Raw genomic sequence first — 21,674 nt, forward strand, 5'->3', positions numbered from 1 at the left:
GATTATCTCCCCTCTAAATCTTCCTGATAACTGATCAACACTACTGCACTTTGTGATTACACCCAGCTGAGTTGATTATCTCTTCTACCATCTCTTCTGTTGTAGAGGCATCTGCTAGCTTCAGCAAAGTCCATTTTATCTATAATTTATAGCGTGTTCATCAAAACAACACACAGTCACATACAAAATCTCTCTGACATATTATGGCACATTATGAGCATCTAGAGTCTGATTCTGCATTATACTCATAATGAATCTACTTATATTTGCCTTAAAAAAGGGCACATTATAAACGGCTTTCACTCAAGTAGCAACATGTAAAAAGAGAATATAAAAAAAATAACACTTCTAATTCTTATTCTTACATCAAACTTAGCAACTTTTCACTGAAACCACTCACACTTTTCCAGTGACTTGGAGTCATCATTTTACCTTGTAGGATGCACTTAATTAAGTCCAATACTTAAGACTAAGTATGCTCTTAAGACACCAGCTTCCAGAGGCTTGACAGAAAAAGAAGAAATAGAATATTATGCCTTTAGCCCCTATCCATCTTTGCAATAGTTTCTGAGTAGACTCTAAATGTGTTTGCAAATAGAAAGCACACAGATGCAATTAGATGGATGTAGAAATTCATGAAACAAAATAAATGTTGTTTTGAAAGTGTTACTTGTGAAACACTCATAGCAGATTATAATGAGCTTTATTATGAGTATATTATATGATTCTACAATATTAAGGTCTGTTGATATATGGAAAAGGAAATAGCTCATACACATCAGAACTGTTATATGCTAAGTATGTTGTCTAGTACCATACCTTATGCCTCAAATTCAGAAGCAGTAAGAGTCAATGATATATAATAACTAACAGGACATACATTTCAACACTTTACTTCAGAATCTGAAGATATCAATAGCAGTATTTAAAAACTTTGTTTGAAACAGAAAGCTCTTAAATACCTAGTAGAGACAACTTTCAATCAGGAAAAACTAGAAATCTGTGTTCAAGTATTAGCTAATTAATAATTCTGTTCAGCACAATTTAATGTTTAAAGACCTGTTCCAACAAGCAACTTCCTTTACTGTGCACCTTGTAACAGAAATGACAAGCAATTTAAATTTTTTAAAATATTTTTTAAAGAAAGAACAATATTTAACACCAAGCACATAATCTAACTTTCCCCCAAAAGACCACCTTTTGTTTTCACAGCCTATTACAACTTCCAGTCTTCCACAGTTCCAATTAAAGGCCACCAATAGTGTCAAATTCTCTAATAACTCTAGTTCCCACAGAGGCCAAGGAGAAATAGGAACAGACTATCAAACTAATATTTGCTTGAAAGCTGAGCAAATAAAATCCTACACCTTTAGAGATAATACTCCATTTTATTCACTGTAACTTTTCCAGTTATCATGACTTTCAAATTAAGTAAACTTCATATGAAACTGTTCCCACGGAAGTGGAATAGGTCCTGTTCTGAGCATCCTATTTAACTTCAATCATTTGCTTACATGCACATTCACAATACGTATGTCTACCTAAGCAACTTAGTGTCCTAAAGGGTTTTTTGGGGTGCAAATTTGCCTTGCAAATACTTGGAGCTTTGCAAGTATGACGACTCCTTTTTCTCTTTGTGGAACCATGGTTCAAATTGTTCACTGGGACATCACTTGCAGTGTGACACAAGGTCCTCTTGTAGTTAGCTACCTATGGATATGTGGTGTGAACCTAGAACCAGCCGCTGGCAGAGACTTTATTGTCCGTGACAATATGATACAGAGACAATCTTGGAACCAGAACAGATCAAACCACATTACAACCCCTCTTTGCACCACATCAGTTGGTAAAAAAGACATATTATTTCTTACAACTAGATTAGCACACTGCACAGATAACTTTACCCTAACAGTCATTGGCATGGTCTGAGCTCTTCTTCTTGTGTCCAGCCCCATAAAAAGGCTGAACACCCTCCCTTTCAGTTCTGTAGAACCAAATCCAGCAGGACACTGGTAGTTTTTTCTCCCTTTCTCTAGAAATTTGCACAGCTCAAGTCCTCATCTACTGTGTTTACATGGCTGCCTTCTTCTAATCACTCCCCACCTCCCACAGAAGGATCTTCTATTATCTTTGGCCCTGAATGAAACTATCTGGCTTTTAATTCAGATACCCAATCAATAAGGCTTTTCTGGACTTCACTAAAAGACTGTGGGTGACACGAAGGAAGCTTTAGATGCCTTTGACATTATGGAAAATTAGTTTTGTATCAAAAATTTTGAGAAATCATCCTAATTCTCCTGTGTTCTGGACTACAATAAGAGGTAACAGAGAACCTCTCCTTTGAAAAGAAGCATGTGCCAAGGTATTCCACAATGAGACTCTAGACCTATCCTGACATAGCTGGGAGACTTCCAATGTACCATGAAAAGAAAGTTTTCATGTTGTTGTCCCAACTTGGTGCCGTAAACATCCTTTTGCACAGACTGTGTGCTAAGTATTGCCTAGACTTGCCGCAACTTTTCAAACGTTGATGCCCACTGGCATCAGTTCCACCACACTGTAATATCTTCAGTGAGACAAGGTTTTTGAAGACACAGAGCTGTGAAAAATTCCCTTTTTTGCACCTGGTAGAGTCATACCAAAAATCCTGAGTCGAAACTGTTGAAGGATAAGACTTTCACTTTGGCAACTGAGTTCTGGGCACAGTAGTCCATGATTCCTCTATTCAACTTCCAGGATATCTTCTTTCAATCTTCCCCTCCCATTCTCCTTTATTGATCCCTGTTACAAGAATCTGGTCCAGTTCAAAATTAATTCACATTGCCACAGAGCTGATTTCCTACACGTGAAAGGGGAGGCATTTTTCTGCTCAATCAGATCTTCACATCAGATTCTGTGCCTGGACATGCGCATTTTCAATTTAAAACCCTACCTTACAGTCTTTCTATGGCATCAAAGGTCTTTACAAAAGAAAGAGCTATGGAAATCAAACCCTTCAGGCATCAAAATACAGAAGTATTAAAAAGGGTTAGTAAGTCCTCTTCTTACCACAACAGTAATACTTCAGGCGGGCCTCATTTTTTGTCCCACTTGATGGGAAATCCTTTAAATCTACGGCTATATGCTCTTTTGTATTATGCCCTCCAAAACCAGTATTTTTGATGTCTGCTACTTCAGACATAAAATTGAAGTGAGATTCAAGTCTTTATGAATATATTTCCATATCCTGCTTTCTACTGAATAAGGTAATTTTTGAGGTCCATTCAAAACTTCTGATGAGAATGGTTTCCAGCTTTCCTCTCTTTAAGGAGATGCCTTTGCCTAGTCTTTCCTTAAAATTCACTGCTTCTCCAGCAGTGACAACTCTACACACTTTAAATGTTAACTAATCTTTATTCTTTTATATCAACAGAACATGGACTTTCAGGAAAACTCCTTATCTTTTCATCTCTGTGATGTTGCCAAATTCTGTGTTAATTATGTCTCATTGGATTACAGACTGTGAAGCAATACTATAAAATTGATAGAAGAGAATATTTAATTCTAATAAAGGTCAATTTAACTAGAGTACAAGGAACATCAGAGGCTTCTGTACTTAACATCTTTATAAATAAATGGATGATAAGATGCCTAGGGCTCCATTCACACTTTTGTTAAACACTCTGCTCTGGCTGAGGTGTATAAAAGCAACACCACTTTTGGAAAGGCTGCCTCTAAGACCTTACTCAGTTAGGGGCTCGGGACCCTCCTTCAGGTAGCAGTTCTGTGGTATATTATTTGCAGCTGTCCATAGCATCCATGCAGACTTAAAGAGAAAGATGGGCTACGAACTGGTACAGTTGTTCTTGGAAATGTGTTATGTATATACATCCATTCCCTGTACTCCAAGTCTTCTCCCTCACAAGTCTGTCTCTGTTGGGATACTCGGACTGAAGAGAACTAAGTGAGGTTGTCATGTTCGTATCACCAAAATTAAAGGATGGATTTAGAAGTTTGCAATTATGAATACTGCCAGGATAATCCCTTCTAGTAAAAGCTCCAAGATTATATATGAAGTCACATATAAACAACACATTCTAAAGGAAAACCAGTTGCAACTAAGGACACTGTCTTCATATTACATTTCATTCTATATTGCTTAATATGTGATAAATTATCTTTTGAGATACTAAAAAATATTGCAGTTTAACTAACAACTGTGATCTCTGAAAGTACTCTGAAAGTATTCTGAAAGATTCATTACAGTTGATCCTTTATTCTGTACAATTACTGTGATGAGAAACTATTTGAAAAAATCATTGTCTCAGCAAAGAAGAGAAAGTATCTATATGAATGAAGCAAATGGTAATGGGGAAATAAAAAGGAAGGAAGATAATCTTCAATATGGATGAAGAATTTCTTTGTGAATTGCAGTACTGTTGGTTGGTACACAGCATCAGTAGTCCGTCCTTTAGGTGAAAACTGTTAGACTAACATTTTTAGATTTAAAGGAAAAATGCTAATAAAGAATTTTTTCTGTATATATGCAGGATAAATCTGATTTTCAGAACATGACTGAAAATGAGTTATGTCTCGTAATTGCACTACTTTCTTAGAAGAATTAATAAATAGTCTTTGAACCTAGATACTAATAATAAGAGAAACATTATGAAATAGCCTTCAGCATACGAAGAAAGAGTAACAGAGTATAGATTTTCTGTGCAGTTAAAACAGAAAAGAAGTATTAACCATAATTCTAAAACCAAATCTGAACAGCATGACTTTTCTAATATGAGTTTCAAGCTTCATTCTGACATCTCTGTATTGTTTTTCTGGAGTTCTGTAAAGGTAGCTTTTCCCAGAATTATTGTTTCGTGGTATACTTTTATAAATACAGCTCAATAAATTGTATAATAAATATACAATGTATACAGGCCTAATTTCCTGTATTGCTCTTAATGGCTTCAAATTTTATTATAAACCGGCATTGTAATTATTATTTAGTAATGCAATACAAATACAGATTCTGTATTTGTAATGTTATTCTATAGTCTTGATTTCTATCCTCAGAATGCTGCATGTTGCACAAAAGGAAGGCCAACAATGCTCCTTTCTTGAAACAGCAATATTGCCCCGAAATTAGCAGTGAATGCCCAGAAGCCATCAGGAAATACCTGGCTGTTGAGACTATGCTACCATTTCAGTACCATGGTTGACTTAAACAAAAAGCTCTCCAGTTGTTACTACCTTAGGCATCCCATTCATTCACTGAGCCTACCGGTATACACTGCCGTACCATTATTTCAATAGAATCTTCTGAAACTGGCATAAACAGTGAATAAATGAATACTTAAATTGCATTATGAATTGCTGACACCGGTTTCAAGGGTAATGTGATATTGAACAGTTTTTGAGTTCTCTTGACAGATCTAAGAACGCAAGATAAGAAACTTAAAAATACATGAGCTCTGTAAGCAAGCAGATGTAGCTTCACAAATCCAAATTTATCTAGTATCCCAGATTTTGAATTTCTGTTGATCCTTTCACTGAAATATTTGTCATCCGGTTATTATCCTCAGTACAAATAGTCATACTTAGTCCTTATTTTTGACTGAAACCTCATCTCGATTAACAGTCTTTCTGAGTTACAAGCAGAAACGAATGATTTATTTCTATCATATGCTTCTTTCAAATGCACTTTATTAACAAACAGCATCTCCAAATGTATGGCAGAGAAACTAACAGGAAGGTGGCATTTTATTTCACCCATCCAAACATTTAGGTTTAGAGAAAATCACATAAAAAGAACCATCCAGAAACTCTAGCCAGCCAGATCGATGGATGTTCAGACAATTTCCTCTAATTTTGATTGATTTTCTACTACTTCTGCTAAACAGCTGTTTGTGCTAACCTTTTCCTCCCAGCCACTTTACTTCAAATTCCTTCTTTGTTTAGCAACTTGGTCTGTTTTCTTCTGCTCTGCTGTCACACCTTTTTCTTAATTTTTTTTCCCTGCCTTCGCTTTTCTGTGAGTTCACTTGTTCCTCTCTTACATCCACTTTATCGCTCTCTCTTGCAGGCCAGAAAATACTATTTTTGCCTTTGCTAGTAAAAGATCATAAACAGGCTTTGTGAAAGGTCTCAGGACTGGTTTGGGCTTCCCTTGGCCTTGGTTTGCCTCCAGCGAAGAGGCAGGATGCTGATATCTGGTCGTAGATGCACCTTCTCCCAGTCTTTCTTAGGGAAATCTGGCAATGTTGACCATACTAGCCCTAGGGGCATCAGAAGGACAAGTGGCAGATACTAGACAGTTTACATACCGCAATTTTAAATATTAATGATTTTTTTGCATAATAATTTGAAAGCTTGGTCTATTAGATTGCTAAAATATTAATTACAGTAGCATTAAATTCTTAGTTTCACATATGAGTCTTTTCCCTTTTGTCATACAAAGATTTTGAGCGTGAAGCTCTTTCTCTGCACACACATGATGGTATCATACTGTTCATTTTACATGTATTTTCTACAGTTTTCCCAAACCTGACAGGGCAATTTTAGATACTTAGGCTAATCTTAAGAGTTCTTGCTCAAATTAGCATCTTTCTTGCTCTAACCAGGGGAAAAAAGTGAAAATACAGTCTTAACTGTGCCTCAATTTTATTCTCAGTTCTGTATTTACATTTACTGTTTTACTTACCTTTACCTACTCTGCATTTACAAACACTTATTTTCTGTCGACCTAAGTAAACAGTGTTTATCAACACCTTTCTCTCTCTTTCTAACACAGATTAATTAGTCTATAAAACTTTTATCTCTTTTTCTTGTATTTTCTCTAAAGTCTTCCTTCAGTCATCATGACAGCAAGAAAATTATTAAGTAATATGACTCACATTTTAAGGGATACTGCGGAACATAAATACTCAAAAATAATGAAATAAAAACAATTATCACTAGGGTGTCCTAGTCTAAGACATTCACTTTAAAACATACTGCTCTTCTTCTAAAGGAGACTGAATTAATTTCAGGTATCCTGCAAATTTGTTTATTTCCTGGAATTTGGGGGAGTAATATGCTCCAAAATACAATGGCATAGGGTTTTGTTACAATGACACTTCTTATTTTGTAGGCAAGATCAATTTTCTTTAGCCATTAATCTGACCTGGATTGAGGAACTAGTGCTAGTTTCTCTTTGGAAGCATGAATTTACATCTGACAAGTTTATGAAATAAATGTACAGAATATTTTTAAAGCTCTCAGTATGCTTTAGGAGCTACTTTATTATTCAAATACTAGTACTGAAATTACAGACACAAAGCACCAAATAATAAATGGAAACCAAAAGCAGAAAGGCAATTTACTGTACATAAGGTTGTCACTCTTAAATTTCTATATCCTATTTAAATTTCCTGTAAATTTTAATAAGGATCTTCTTTTTCAGGGAAAAAAAAAAAGTGTGAGAAAAAAAAAAAAGAAACATTTCTAACTCTTCCAAGTAATGCTTTATTTGAATAAATCCTTTTTCTTCCCTTTTTCCAGCATTTAATGCTGATATCATTGTCAGAACAATGGGATAATTTGTAAAAGGAAATCAAATAAACTGCTAAGATAATTGTCCCCTAACATCCTCACAGACAAGTTGATGAACTACATAGTAGGTAAGTGGACAGTGAGGGGGATCGAAACTCGGCCGAACTACCGGGCTCGGAGGGTTGTGATAAGTGGCACAAAGTCCTGCTGGAGGCCAGTCACTAACGTGAGAACTGCAGGGGTTAAGACTGGGGCCAATACTCTCTAACCTCATCGTTAACAACCAGGAGGACAGGACAGAGAGCACTCCCAGCAAGTTTGCAGGTGATGAGAAACTGCAAAGAGCGCCCCAGAGGGTTGCACCAGAGATTTTGGAGTCTCCGTCTTTGGAGATGCCTAAAACTGGACTGGACAGGGCCCTGAGGAACCTGCTGTAGCTGACCCTGCTTCGAGTAGGGAAGCTGGATTAGATGATTTCCAGAGGTCCCTTCCAATCTCAGTGAGTGTGTGACACTGCGTTTGTCAACAAGGCAGCATTTCTCCACATTAATTTACAGGTTAAGTGTGTTCATATGAAAACTTAAGTTATAGAAAATGAAATTTCTTTTCTTATCACCATCCACTGGTGGCAACTGATATCCATGACTTCTGGTGGTAGCTTCCACTTAAAAGCAAATTACCATTCTGAATGAATTCAACACTTCCTTTTCCTCTTTGTATATCATTATGGCATTACACCTTATACTTTTCTTAGCAAGTTTCCTGACAAAATGTAGAACTGACTGAAAATAATTTGAGGTATACTTCCAGACAGCAGGTGTCCATGTATGTCTATCAAGTCATACGAGCATTTCTGCTGACTTCTCTTGTATTTCACTTCTTAATCACCTCTTTTCTATCATATGCCTGTTAATGAAGTTCACTTCCAGTTCACTTTCAACTTATTGAAATTCTGGGAGAGTTAGCAACACTGAATATTCTTTTTTCTTTAAAATAAGCTGCATTGATCAAGTATAAACACAAAAAGAGAGTCTACATTATCTTGCATGAAATGCAAAATATTCAAAGAGAAATAACTGCAAAAGATTTTATAACAGATTTTAAAATACTATATTCTGATACAGAAGAGAAATTGAGTAGGCTACTAGTAGAAATAATGTGCTAAAGAAACAAATCTGTCAAATGTCTGTTTCATTCAAATGTTTCTGAATAACTTTAGCTGACAAACTTAATTCTTAGTGCTCTTAGAGATTCTTACACTACAAACAATAGAAGGTATTTGCAGGCAAAGGCATACACCTTGAGTATATAAGTAAACTCAAAAATAATACAAAAAATTACAAGAAATTACAAACCTTAATATTTACCTACCTTGCCCACATACTGATAATCTGATCCTGTGTACTCCTCTAAAAGGAAAAACTGGTTCCACATCCAGCCTCGCTTCTGGCGGTGAAGCGCTTTTCCATCGCTCCCTGATGCACGTCCCACAAAGCTTTTGGGTTTGAGATCAGGAGTCCTTCTGAACTGCATTTCTGTACGGCAAGGATGCGGCAGCCACATCCAGAGCAGCAAAAATAACAGGACTTGCCTTGTTGTCATAGCTCTCCACTGCTAACGCTCTCCGAGCCAGTCAGCGATGGAGTCAACAGTTCTGTTTCTCTTGACTTGCTTTCTTATGTCTCTAGTTGCTGATGCAGCCAAACAGTTTCCAGCAATTCATCTCGGATCTGTACATAGTAACCAAACCCTGAAAATAAACAGAAAAGAGACAATCTAAGTTGAAACGCTTCCCCTCCTGCTGTACACTGCAAAACCTTATGACATAGAAAGCAACTTGAAAAGCTTGTGAATATCAAGGTTATCTTGAGAACTTGGGATAACGAGAGTGTTCCAAATGTTAGGAGCTGCTTTTAAAATGCTTCATGAGAAAGAATAAGAATGCACTAAGATGACCAGCCGTTTTCCCATTAAACTCTTAATATAGGAGCTTCTAAGAGTGTTCTTCATATAGACTGGGGGATTACTACTGCTACTACTTGCACATTAAATGCTCCAGATTTTACTTCAAATGTTTTCCACCTGATTTGATTTACAAGAAATCCAGTGTTTTATTAATTTTACTATCAGGAGGCCTGAAAGGCCAACACTACGCTATTTTAGAAATGAGGAAATAGTAAAACACTAGTTTTAGCATCTCTGGGGTGTTTTAAATGGCAAAAGAGAAAATCATATGCATCAGAAGAAATACAACATGACAAGAAGCAAACTTTTAAATAGAAAAACTTCTTGAGATAGTGTTTTTGCAATATGGAGTGATGAAAATTCAGCCTTAAAATGAAGAAAGTATTTAACAAATACAGCCTGTATTGCAAGTATCCTAAATAGTCTTAGTTTTGCAGAGTGCTTATATGCATCTCACCATGGGAAGTATTACAGCAGAGAAAAAAAAATAAATTCCTAAACTCATCTTTGTTTTCTCTCCACCTTATTTTTGTGTCTTGCTTTTCTCCTTCTAATACAACTGTGAAAAGTTTGTATCTCAACAAGACAAATTCAGCCAGATTCTCCTTATATTTTTACCTGGCATCAACCACACATGCATTGTTTCCATCCCAGCTTTTGCTTTGTTTTGTTTTGTTTTGAAACATTTGTTGGAATCGTTTCAAAGGTTAAAAGTAAATCCTTGCAGGATTTCTTCTGATTTGTTTGAGTATGCAAACCAGAAAAAAAAATCGCTTCCAAACGCTCAAATCGCCCATTTCAAAGCATTCAATTAATATAAATTATTTTAACAGTAAATACAAGTCACCAAAAAGTATAATAAAGCTACTCTAAATATCACTGCATACTGAATACAGATTAGGCTATAGTGAGCATGGACTAAGTATACTCAGATATACTAAATATTCAGATATTCTTTTTGCTCATTCTTTTGTGTACTTTTCAAATATTCCTGCCATCTCTTCAGCCCCATCTGTCTGTTTACTTTTTGCCACGCAAACCCTGTATATTGCAGGGTGGTTATACTATGATGGACGAGCAGGGAGGAAGGCTGCCTTGTCCTGCACGCTACGGTTGGAGCCAAGGGTAGAGGAGGAGGAGATCAAGTGTTTGCAGAGCAAGGGAGCCCCGAGGGCTGGGGCAGCCCCGGGGCACAGCTGGTGGCCTCCAGGAGAAACTGAGAGGCTTTCACTTCACTCTGAAAGGAAGCTCCTGCTACCAAGAGTAAGAGAAAAATTGTTTTCCATTAGGAAACAGACCCACTGCCGACCTTCAGAGGTGACAGAAAGGTCTTTTCCTACAGCGTCAAGCACATTTGTACTGTGCTCGAGGAAGATGTGGGAAATTGCTGGGCTAGAAAGTAAAACCAGAGGAAAGGATCAACTCTACAGAAGTAGAGAAAAGATGTATTTTTAACTTTTTTCCCAACCATTCTATGCCAGCAGAGCAGAATTTTTTCCTACTTTGAAGGAGTTACCTTACTATTTTTTGTGTACGTGCTTTAATAAGTTCTAGCTCTAGAGTCTGGAAACCATTCCTTAACTTTTGATGTATTTATTTTGAAGAAAAGTTGGAGAAAACTACAACACATTGTCCAGTCCAATTTAGGGTTCTGCTACCCCGAATTTTTTAGAGATAACTTTAAATATATATATATAGTTAGTAAAACTATTTCTGAAGTAATTTGTATTATTACATAGAATAACAGTATTTTTTATTTCTTCCTCATTTGTGTTTTCTGCTCTTATTTACTATACTCTATATAAATTACAGAATCAAATTTTCCCTAGAGATATCATTCAATCACAAATCTACCGGGTTACATGCACGAACACAAGGAAGCTTTAACAACTACTTCAGCGGGAGTACGGGTAGACATTTATCTGTGTGTTCCACAAGAATCTTCCTACTTGTAAGAAACATCATATACTTCTGAGTGTTAATAATAAAACATTCTGTATACATACTGAATCTTTCATATGTAGCATTTATAAACAAAAGATACTACAGACATTTTCTTAGTTGATCATTCTTTAAAGAGAAAGCTTAGTTGTGCATTTTGGAACCAGTATCTTGTAGCAGTCTCCACAGTCTCTGCTGTGGGGGAAACATGCCTCTTGTCCATGATTAAATAGTGGAAGACTTCTTAATAGGGTATACTTTCTGACAACTTTAATGATGAATTTTTTCTCATGTCCACAGAAAAGAGTATTAACAGACTGTGGTTAACAGTTCCTTGCATGTTCTTCTACATACGGCAGACAACTTCAAGCAGTGACAATCTGGGCTGTTTCCTCTTGGTCACCGAATTTGATAACGCAGTAAGGCTGAAGGCAGCAACTCTGTGTATCTTCTGGTTTCGATAAGGTGACACCACAGCTTACTGCCATCTTACACATTTTTCAGAGCTACATAAAACTTTCACAGATTCTTCCTGCGTTTGAGATTTGATATTGACCTGCTACTCAAGACATCTTCAACAAAAACTTGTGTTGATTAAAAGGATAAAATCTCAGGAGCTTAAGGTGGAAATATGGTCTTTCACTTTGGATACTATCTACCACAATCCACAATGTTCTTTCAAATCAAAGATAGAGTCCCCTGAATGTGAGCTACTCTCGGATACTTAAAAATGTTTCTCCTCAAAGATAGTACGATTTTGAAGCAGAAGATTTTTGAAGCAGAAGTTAGGTCTTCAGGATCTTACTAGTTTCCCTAAAAACTGTAAAGTGACTGGATTGTTTGAAAAGGAAATACAATACAGTATTTTCTCTTTTTTGGTCTTTTTTCTTCTCTTCCCCCCCCCCCCCCTTGCTGTTGTCACTGCTATATACATTCCACTATTCACACATTATTATTTGATGTAGAAGCGCTGCTAAATTCCTCTTGGGAAATAATGTTTCACTATTAGGGGTTGTTATTGAATTTCCTTCTTGTTAAATTAGGTCAGCGGAATGAAAGCTCAGATGAAATTTGTTAAAGTTACAAAAGTAGCTAATGTACACGGACTTGGCAAGCAAGGCCGCCTAATGGATATACATACTAGCAAGGATTTTTCTCCTTTGAGACTCCTATTGGAGTTCAGCTTCCCATTTTAAATGTAATGAGTTTGATAGTCATCTACACTGAAGCGATAACATTTACCTTTAAAAATAAGCTGGCAAACAAGAAACTTACACTGTAATAACAGGACTGAATACCCAAACAGTCATTAAATAAAAAGCACTGGGGAAAAAAATGAATTAGATGAAAGAAACTTTTAAGTATATAAGTACAGAAACCAGACAAAAGTACCAGTTCTGTGATACACAACTTAGGTTTTGCTCTGGCATGACAGAGCTAGAATAATGAAAAAAGATATGAAGAAAGGAAGATAAATGTATAATCTGGTTTTTAATTCCCTCAAAAAACAATTGGAAAAACTCCTAAATTCTGGCAAATCTTTTTTGTTTTTTAATCTTTGGAAAGAGTCTGTAAATTCAGCAGAAAACTAACAGCTTTGCTTGGCTTTAGTTTCTTTTTCTTTTTTTTTTTTCTTTTTTTTTCTTTTCTTTTTTCTTTTTTTTTTTTTTTTTTTAACAGCACTGAAATAATTTTAAATAAGATTAGATTGTTTTAAATAAAACTATTTCACTGGTCTTTCTCCATGGATCTCTTGCTGTCTCTTTCTCCACAGGATCACTCCACCACTTTTTCCCATAATAGGAAAGAAACAAAGAAAAAACTTCAATCCTTCTGTAACCTATCAAATACATGTTAAGATTCCATATTTGTGTGTAATACCCTTCTAAAGTAAATTAAACCCACTGCAGAAAAACATTATGCCCAATTCTATTCTTGCTTAGACACATTTTTGGTTTATTGGCTTTTTTTTTTTTTTTTTTAAAAAAAAAAAAAAAAAAGATTTTCCTTGGAATGATTTCCCATATGAAAGAGAAATCAGAATTACTAATGAGAATAATATTCACTGAAGTTATTAATCATTACACTATTAACTTTCAGCTAACCATTTAGAAACAAGCATGCAGTTTCCACAGGTTAATTGCTTCTCTATCTCTCAGAATTTAGAGGAGAGCATTTTAATGCAACTCTAATTGTATTCCTATGACTCCACATGTAGTCTTCTCAAAATGTGAAAAATACTGTATTTTGCTTCCCCTAGCCATGCAAAACTTCTAATGCTTAACATCAAAATTCACATCTTCATTGACTGCATTGATGCTAAAACGAACTTCAGAGCATTTGAAACTCATGAGATTTATCAGATACATAAGATGCCTATTATGCCTTTAATCAATCTACTATCTTCTTATCAGACTCCTATCTACTGTTTGCACCTAGTTCCTCTTCTATAGTTGAGATGTTGATTTTTTTAGAAGACTTTAACTATTTCCTCTTTCTGTCTGTCATTCTCCATTAATGTGCAATTACCTTTAGAATTCAGCAGTATTAGATTCAAAATAAAAACTTTAATACAGATCAAAAGCTTATCTAGTTTCTTTTAGTATAAAAATTTCTAAAATTGATGTTTTTCTTGTGACAACCAACAATGTTCAGCAAAAGAGTTTACATGGGATAAGTACTAACCTGGATTTTCAGTCAAGACAAATTGTCAAGACATTTTTGTTTGGTCAAACATGAACCAGGTGTTAAGTGTGAAACATTTCAATTAGCATATTTAAAGTTATTTGTGCAGTCTTTTTTATCTCCATTCCTGCTTCAGCTGAGCACCATTAATGAGTCACAACCATGAATAGTTTTGTTTACCTTTCTTACTGTGCTTCTGAAGTTATGGAAGAAGATACAGAACAGAAAACGTTTCATGACAAATTAGGTTAAACTACGTTGTAGTTTTATGGTGAGAGCAATCATTTTTCTACTACAGGAAACAACAGAGCATATTCGGTTTCTGCTCTGTTCTTGAGCTGTAGTGGTGTGATGCCTTTGACATTACCTCCGCAAAACCACAATGAGAAATATTTGCTATTTTCTGCTCCATTTCCCCAATCCCTTGAGCTTCTTCCCAGCCTCCAATATACAACTTCCACCACAGGCTGCAAACCTACTTTTAGACTGGCTACAGCCAGCAAACGTCCAACACCTATCTGCTACCATTTTGATTTCCTCTTTCAAATAGACAGCTTGTTAAGTTCCTTAGCTCTTTCCATTTCAGATCTATCAATTTAAGCAGTCACAAGTGAATTCAAAACTGTGGCTTGATTTTGAATTAATCTGATCTGCTTAATAAGCTAAGAAGATACCTAAGTACAGAAATATTTCATTTCTCCATCAGTCTCAGAAGAGTCTCAAGCTCTTACATAATTCATTCTAACTTTTTTGCCATATTCTTATTAAAGAGGGGAAGAAAATTGTAATGCTCTAGAACACAGTATGATGAAGCACGTACTTGAAACGGACATCTGTGCAAGAGACTTTCAAAACACAACAAAATATTTCCCTCTTATAGTGTAACTTATCCCTTGGGGGGGGGGGGGGGGAGACAATACTTTTTATAAGGGTTTGTTCAAGAGTGCTTGAAGCAAACAAATGAGCTCTTTCAAATGATCAATTCTTAGTGGACTCTAATCTTATCATTCCTTGTATTATAGATTTATGTTCCTGATTTTATCTATTATACCCCAATGAAGTTGCCTACAGCCATTCACAATGTAATTGCCCAGTTCAGACTCAGAAGATAATTGGTAAATTGTCAATAAACTGCTCATTTTGTAGCCTCCAGCAGAACACTTATACAGTGCAGTGACCACATTCAGAGTTATTAAATTATGAGTTTGTAAAGTAGTCAGCTATACCTTTGAACTTCAGAATTCAATCCCTTATATGAAGTCCTACATCTCTTGATCCACTTAGGAAGTATGCAAGGTTTGATACTGAACAAAGAAAATTAACTTACATTTCAGAAGAGGGACATGGGGTGTGGTATGTGTATATGTAAAATACATATAAAATATCCCCAAGCAGATATCAAGATGGAGGAGGAAGAGAGCTAAACACTCTGCTTCTCCAAGTATAGAGGGAGAAGCAGCTCCCACTGGTACCATCGTACTCCTCCTATAAAGTTCTTCGGATGCTGATAGCTCTTTGAAACTCCTTCCCCCTTCTTCCTGATGAAGGCTAAAACTATCTGTCTTAGGACACAGTGGGGTATTGACAGAGTGAGCAGAACACTAGAGAAAAGGGAGTAGATATTAGTAAGTTTTCTTGCATAAATATTTTGGCTGTTTATTAATGATATTTTTCTGAACTAGATAACTTGTATCTCTAATAATAATTCTTACCTTTCTCTATAAGCTGCCTTCATTTTTTCCCAACACAACATTGAGTGTAAAACACTATAATAATTCATCATTTACGTACTTATATCTAAATTTACATTTGTTTCTAAAAGTTTGTGAGAGAAGTTATGCATGCAACAGTGAGAAAGTGGTTGTAGCCTTGTGAAACAGTGACTCGTGGACATGTAAAGTGATTTAAATTTTCATCGCTTCTGTTCCCTATCAGATCCCTATAACATTTGATTCCTTGCCGCATCTTGTTCTCCCTACTACCTATTGTGGAATAACTTTGTTCAATGCCTCATCCTTTCTGAATACATATGCTGAGCGAAATTCTACACATCTTGGTAACTATTCTATATTTTTCTGTATAATTTGGATGAAGAAGTAAAGAGTACATTTATTATATCTGTAAACAACAAAAAGAATCTAAATTCAAAACATTCCTGGAAAACTGAAGTAGTTTTCTGAAATACATAGGATTTGATTTAATAAAGGCCATATTTAACTAATACATTGCACAAGATAGGAAGAAACTGCCCACATAGAAGTTCTGGAGAAAAATGAGGAATGAGAGTATCAAAAGAAGAATGAGAGTATTTCACCCATCTCAACACTGTGGATTATTTTATCATTCATCTTTTAAAAGATAAAACATAAGTCACCTATATGCAAAGGTGAAGAGTGAATAAGAGTACCTTTCTTAAGAATCATGATATGTGTACACGAACAAGAGTACTTTTCTTAAGAAATACAAAATAATCCTTCCTCTCCTCTAAGCTTCAAATAAAATGCGTGAGCATCATAGTATCAGGATGTAAATAACCAGAAATTCTGGTTAGTAACAAAATCCTTACCAAAAATATATATGTGTGTGTGTGTGTGTGTGTGTGTGTGTGTGTGTGTGTGTGTGTGTGTGTGTATATTTCTGAGGGAAGACCGAATACTCCTATTTTTCTAATCAAGAGTTAGAAAACTAAAAGATGGAGAAGAAGGCAACATAGGGGTTTTCAGACCTAGAAATGCTGTAGCAAAAAGAAATTGTTCCCCATTGTCTCCACAAACAAGTAATTGTTTTCAATTACAGCAAGGAAGATAGTTAAGCACTAGCAAAAAATTCAGATCTATTTGTAGGGGTGGCTCGCAGTTGAAATGATATGAATTAAAGATTCAGAAGACCAGGTTGAACAGACTGCTTTCAGGAATAGACTGATCTCAGTTGTTGTGTCCAATTGCTGGTCCAGAGCAACTGTCTGCTAAATTCTGCCCATTTAGGAGTGAACTTAGTTCTTTGCTGCTCCTCCCTGACATCACTCTATGCGCTTCCTAAATTATTTTCTCCATTGTATATAGCCCATGGTTACGCTTCCCTTCTTCTGGATAAGGGCAGCAGCATTTTAAAATATCCATATTCTGTTATTACTAGATCGATTCCTTCCATAAGAGAACAGTCTTCAACTTTATCTATTAAAAGGAAAAAAAATTGTTATAATTCTTAGTATTTGTTTATTCTCTTCTTTTGTTCTTTCTTTTTAAAAAAAAAAAAAACCTATCAAATAAAAAAAAAAAATAAACCTGATATTTAACGCACATACTGGAAGAAAAGGAGAAGAGGGTGACAATGGAGCAAAGGACAGTGACATATTTTGCTGAAAAGCAGCAAACAATGAGCTTTAGAAAGTTGCTTTCTTTGAAGAAGTATGGAGTAGGGAGAAAATAGTGAATTACCACAGAAACGAAATTATAAGGATCATTATAAGATTGTAATTTAGACACAAGAGCATGTATTGAAGAGCATTTGTACAGAATTTGTTAATACCCATTTACTTTTCCTTATTCAGTTCAGTTGATCTTTGACAGACCATGATCTTTCTGAAAATGAAAAGATCAGAAAATTCTGACTGAATGTTGCCAAGAGCCAAAACAGAGAGACAGCTGAAGAGCAAGACCTGGGGACTTAATATTCTTTTTCCATATCCTGCAGGGGTTTCCTGAACAGGGTGAATTCTAATGATTAATGCTGAACTGTTACGAAAAAGATATTATTTTCCTTCAGGGCAGGTGAAATTTTAAATCTTCTCCTCTTTGCTATCCAATGCTTTTACCTGCCAGTGAACTATCAGCCTTGTAAGAGGAACAGAATAGCCACAGAAGCGTGCCAAATATCTAAAAATCTCATCATAATCTCATCAGGAGTTTGTATCTTCTGCTCAGGCTGAAACCTTACAGCTTCAGAGAGCAGTGGCAGTTCACTAAAGCATAAAGAACTGGGGCACTGAGAGACCGTAGATGCTTAGAAAACTGTGTAATTTAATAAAGTGTTCATTGACGTCTACACAGTGACTCCTCAAACTTGTGTTAGTGCCTGTGCCTACAGCATGGATAGTCCCATTCCTGCTAATTAGATGATAGCAGGAGCATTACATTCTTCTGAGCAGACAGGAAGAGATGGAAATAGCCATCTCTTATGGAGGCTCACAGCTGAAATCTAACAGCGAGCGAAAGGAACAGTAACACTTTGAGAAAGTTTGTTCAGCCATACCATTGCATCTCTCAAACATGCTAGAACAAGAGCATGAGTAATGAAAGATGGACTTGTGTTAGGACACAAAGTGTTAGGAATTTCACCTTATGTTCAATTCCTTTTTGTAATTATTTTAAAATATTAAAACACACTGTTATAACTCTCAGTTTATATAGCAAACTAAAGTATTGTAGGAGTACCTACAACACTTTTGGCCACGATAATCCAAAACTATCAAAGAAACAAAAAGTTCCTAGAAAGTAGTAATATCTTTTATTATACCAATACCGTTGGATAAAATGTTCATAGTTTCTTCATCAGTTCTATGGTGTTTCTTTTCCCTGCCTTTTACTGCAGGAAATTCTGCAGCTTTATGCAAACTCGCATCATTTTCCACTTTAACAGGTCAGAATTATGGAGCATATTTTATAACTAGCAAGAAACCTGTTAAGAATATACCACGCATATGTACGTTGCATAAGCACATGTAGCAATTTGTGCCTAGTATTATACCATCTACAGTACATTACAACAGGATGAAATATTACCCATCAGGCATTCAATTTAGGCAGTATAATATTGGATATTCATAATGTGAAGCCATCAGCTGCACCACGTACACAGGATGATACAAGCTAATCAGGCAATCGCTATGCAATGGCATGGACTCACACAGGCATTTGGTGAAAGACTACACCCAGCTGCTACAGGAGAAGCATTTTACTCAAAACAAGCGTTTCATCTCTGATCTTCACTTCTGATTTTCAAGGGAAACCAACAACACACCTTTCAAAGATGCACCTGGTACTGAACTTCAAAACTCAGCTGGAAGCAGAAAACAACAGTCAACAGCTTCTGATTTCATTGAACTTTAATATCTCGCCCTTCCCTGCTAACCTCTGTATGTCCACAGGCTATAAACTACCTATTTCTCTCTTTCCATTAGGAGCTAAATACTTATTTTGTCTTCTCAGAACCCTTTTAATATAAGTCTATTTCTTTGGTAGCAACATTTTTTTTTTAGAGTCAATCTAATTGATAGCTATCTAATTAAACTGAGAAATTATCCTTAAGCTAACTTGTGTTTAGCTTTTAAGTGTACTGATTCCATTTCAGATCTGAAAAAGTTTGTCTATGCCTGAAAGCATGTCAGATTTTTCTGAATATAGGATAATAAAATTTACTGTCTCTAACAAGCTATATGTTGCCTTTAAGTCCTTGGATCGTTACAGTTACAAAAAACTAACGGTCTTTATAGCATTCTTCCACTACTCAAGATGTAGAGAAGGAATATTACTCTATTATTCCACAGAACACAATTATAAAATGTTATTCTATTATGTTATTCTAGTCATCATGAAAAGGAAACTCAGGCAAAGAGAGACTAAATGATCATCTGAGACTACAGAGCAAGGATATGACAAGCAGTGAAGCAATTTCCAAGTTCTGAAGTATTCTGGCACAATACTGAACAGTCTTTCATTTATCCTCTACTGAGACATTTCTACTAGACTTATATAATCCGATTTCAAGTCTATTTGATGAGTTTATGAGTTGTAACAAACCATTAGTCTAGTGAAATCTTTCAGCTGTTCAGTGCCATGTATGTGTGTGCAGTATGTGAGCAGGTCTGGTGGGAGTGGGGGGAAGAAAAGAATAATAAGCACCAACTATAGAATATAGTTTTGCTCTGAGTAATTATTACTACACTTTAATTATTGTAGCTGTATAAGTAAAGTAATAGAGCATTGACATAATTGAGAGTGTGTACTGATGAGCAACTAGGTAATGAAATAAATAGTAGAATGCTCATAGTCTGTAAGAAGCAAAACAACATTTTACAAAAGATACCTATGCTATTACATGACAGAGGGTGTGCAGACCAGAAAGCGTCCAAATATAACATTTAAATATGTATAGATTTAACAGATGGTGCTGGCTGTCATTAGAGCTTGTGAGACTAATGAATAGATGAAGCAGGTAACCTCCTAAAGCATGAATGCCAGAGGCTTGATAAATAATAGGACAAGGAATCATACCATCCATAAGGAACTCGTAAAGAGACATACAGTAGAGGCATTGCTGTCTGGTATAAGACTACTGAAAACTGAAACTGTGATTCTGTGATACTGCACAGTTTTGGTCATCTGCACATAGGAAACATTTACTGTCTACCTCACTTCCCCAAATAAAGAAATTTGTGTGTCAAGGGAAGTAGTAAGTGAAGTTGTGTGGCTAGGTATGGCTGAGCAGATCGTGTCTACAGAAGATGCGAGATCTGAAGCAAATATAGAAAGAGTCATTTGCGGTTAATGGACGAACAGTTGTACCCTGAAGGGCTAAGTGTGGTTCACAGTTCCTGAGGTATGAGTAGCAGAGAAACATCTCTACTGTCAAGCAAGATGGAGTGGGGAGCAGGAGAAAAAAAAGACTGTAGAGAATGAGCATCCCCCATTCCCTATTCTCCTCCCACCCCAAATCTTGCTTAGCAGCACACAGTGAGGCAGTAGCATCCATGGCATACATCAAGATGAAGATACTCCAGAGGACTAACATTTGCAGGAAGGGGCTTCAAGAGGGGCAAGAAGAGTGGCTCTGATTCATGGTGCAGCTTAAAAAGAATGATTATCCTGTGTTTGTATGTGTGCGTGTTTATGTATTTTGCCTTGGGAAGAAAAGATCTCCTAATGCAAATGAAATCAGCTGATATGGTGATTGCACTTATGAAAGCCTGGCTCCAGCTACAGCACAATTATAGTTGAGCCTGTTGTTCAAAAAGAGCTGTAGAAGAAACAAAGCAAGTCTGGGAAGATACTCACACCTTGGGTTTCATCTGAGATGGAGCTCTGGCAGGCTCCAAGACTGCTTGATCATAGAATTATAAAGAGGATAGGTCTTTAAGAAAGGTCTATTGGATCTGATATTTTGAATCCAAGTTTTGAATTTACTGGCTTGGCCAAGGAAATGATCAGTATGGCCAAGGAAAAGCTTTATCAGTAGTTGTGGAATTAAGCTGTTTTGTTTCCTATTAGGTGCTATATGTAAATTTCACAGCATAAAATGTAATATTAAAAATTGTTAATGCAAGAATGCAGGATTTGTTTAAAAGCTTATTTTCTTCTGAGCATATTTTCTCTGCTACATGTAACTTCATTAACTCAAAAATCATTCAGAAATTCAGTACAGATGGCAGCTAATCAGGCAGAGATGTTAAGCAAGGCCATTCGCCTCCAGAAGACTGTTCTGATCATCGGCTCTTAGGATCTCTCACAGTTCCTCCCACTGAAATTATTTAACACTGTGTAAACTATTTAATAGTTGATGAGACAGAGAAAAAAAGAGGT

At 36.0% G+C, this 21,674-nt stretch overlaps 1 protein-coding gene across 2 annotated transcripts in view; it reads right to left on the reverse strand.

Moving 5' to 3' along the window:
* Positions 1–10,469, reverse strand: part of CDH10 (cadherin 10) — a 63,106-nt gene extending 52,637 nt beyond the window's left edge. The window contains exons 1-2 of one of the 2 annotated variants that reach the window (XM_062568004.1): positions 10,450–10,469; positions 8,878–8,977 (exon numbers count right to left, since the gene is read on the reverse strand). In XM_062568004.1, the coding sequence (XP_062423988.1) occupies positions 8,878–8,977; positions 10,450–10,469 (120 nt within the window). Of the gene's footprint in view, positions 1–8,877; positions 9,109–10,449 lie in introns of those variants that run through there. The other variant, XM_062568002.1, reaches the window with a different exon arrangement.
* Between the last annotated feature and the right edge of the window lie 11,205 nt (positions 10,470–21,674).

This window comes from Rhea pennata, chromosome 2, assembly GCF_028389875.1.
Source record: "Rhea pennata isolate bPtePen1 chromosome 2, bPtePen1.pri, whole genome shotgun sequence".
In the NCBI taxonomy this organism is placed as follows: domain Eukaryota; kingdom Metazoa; phylum Chordata; class Aves; order Rheiformes; family Rheidae; genus Rhea; species Rhea pennata.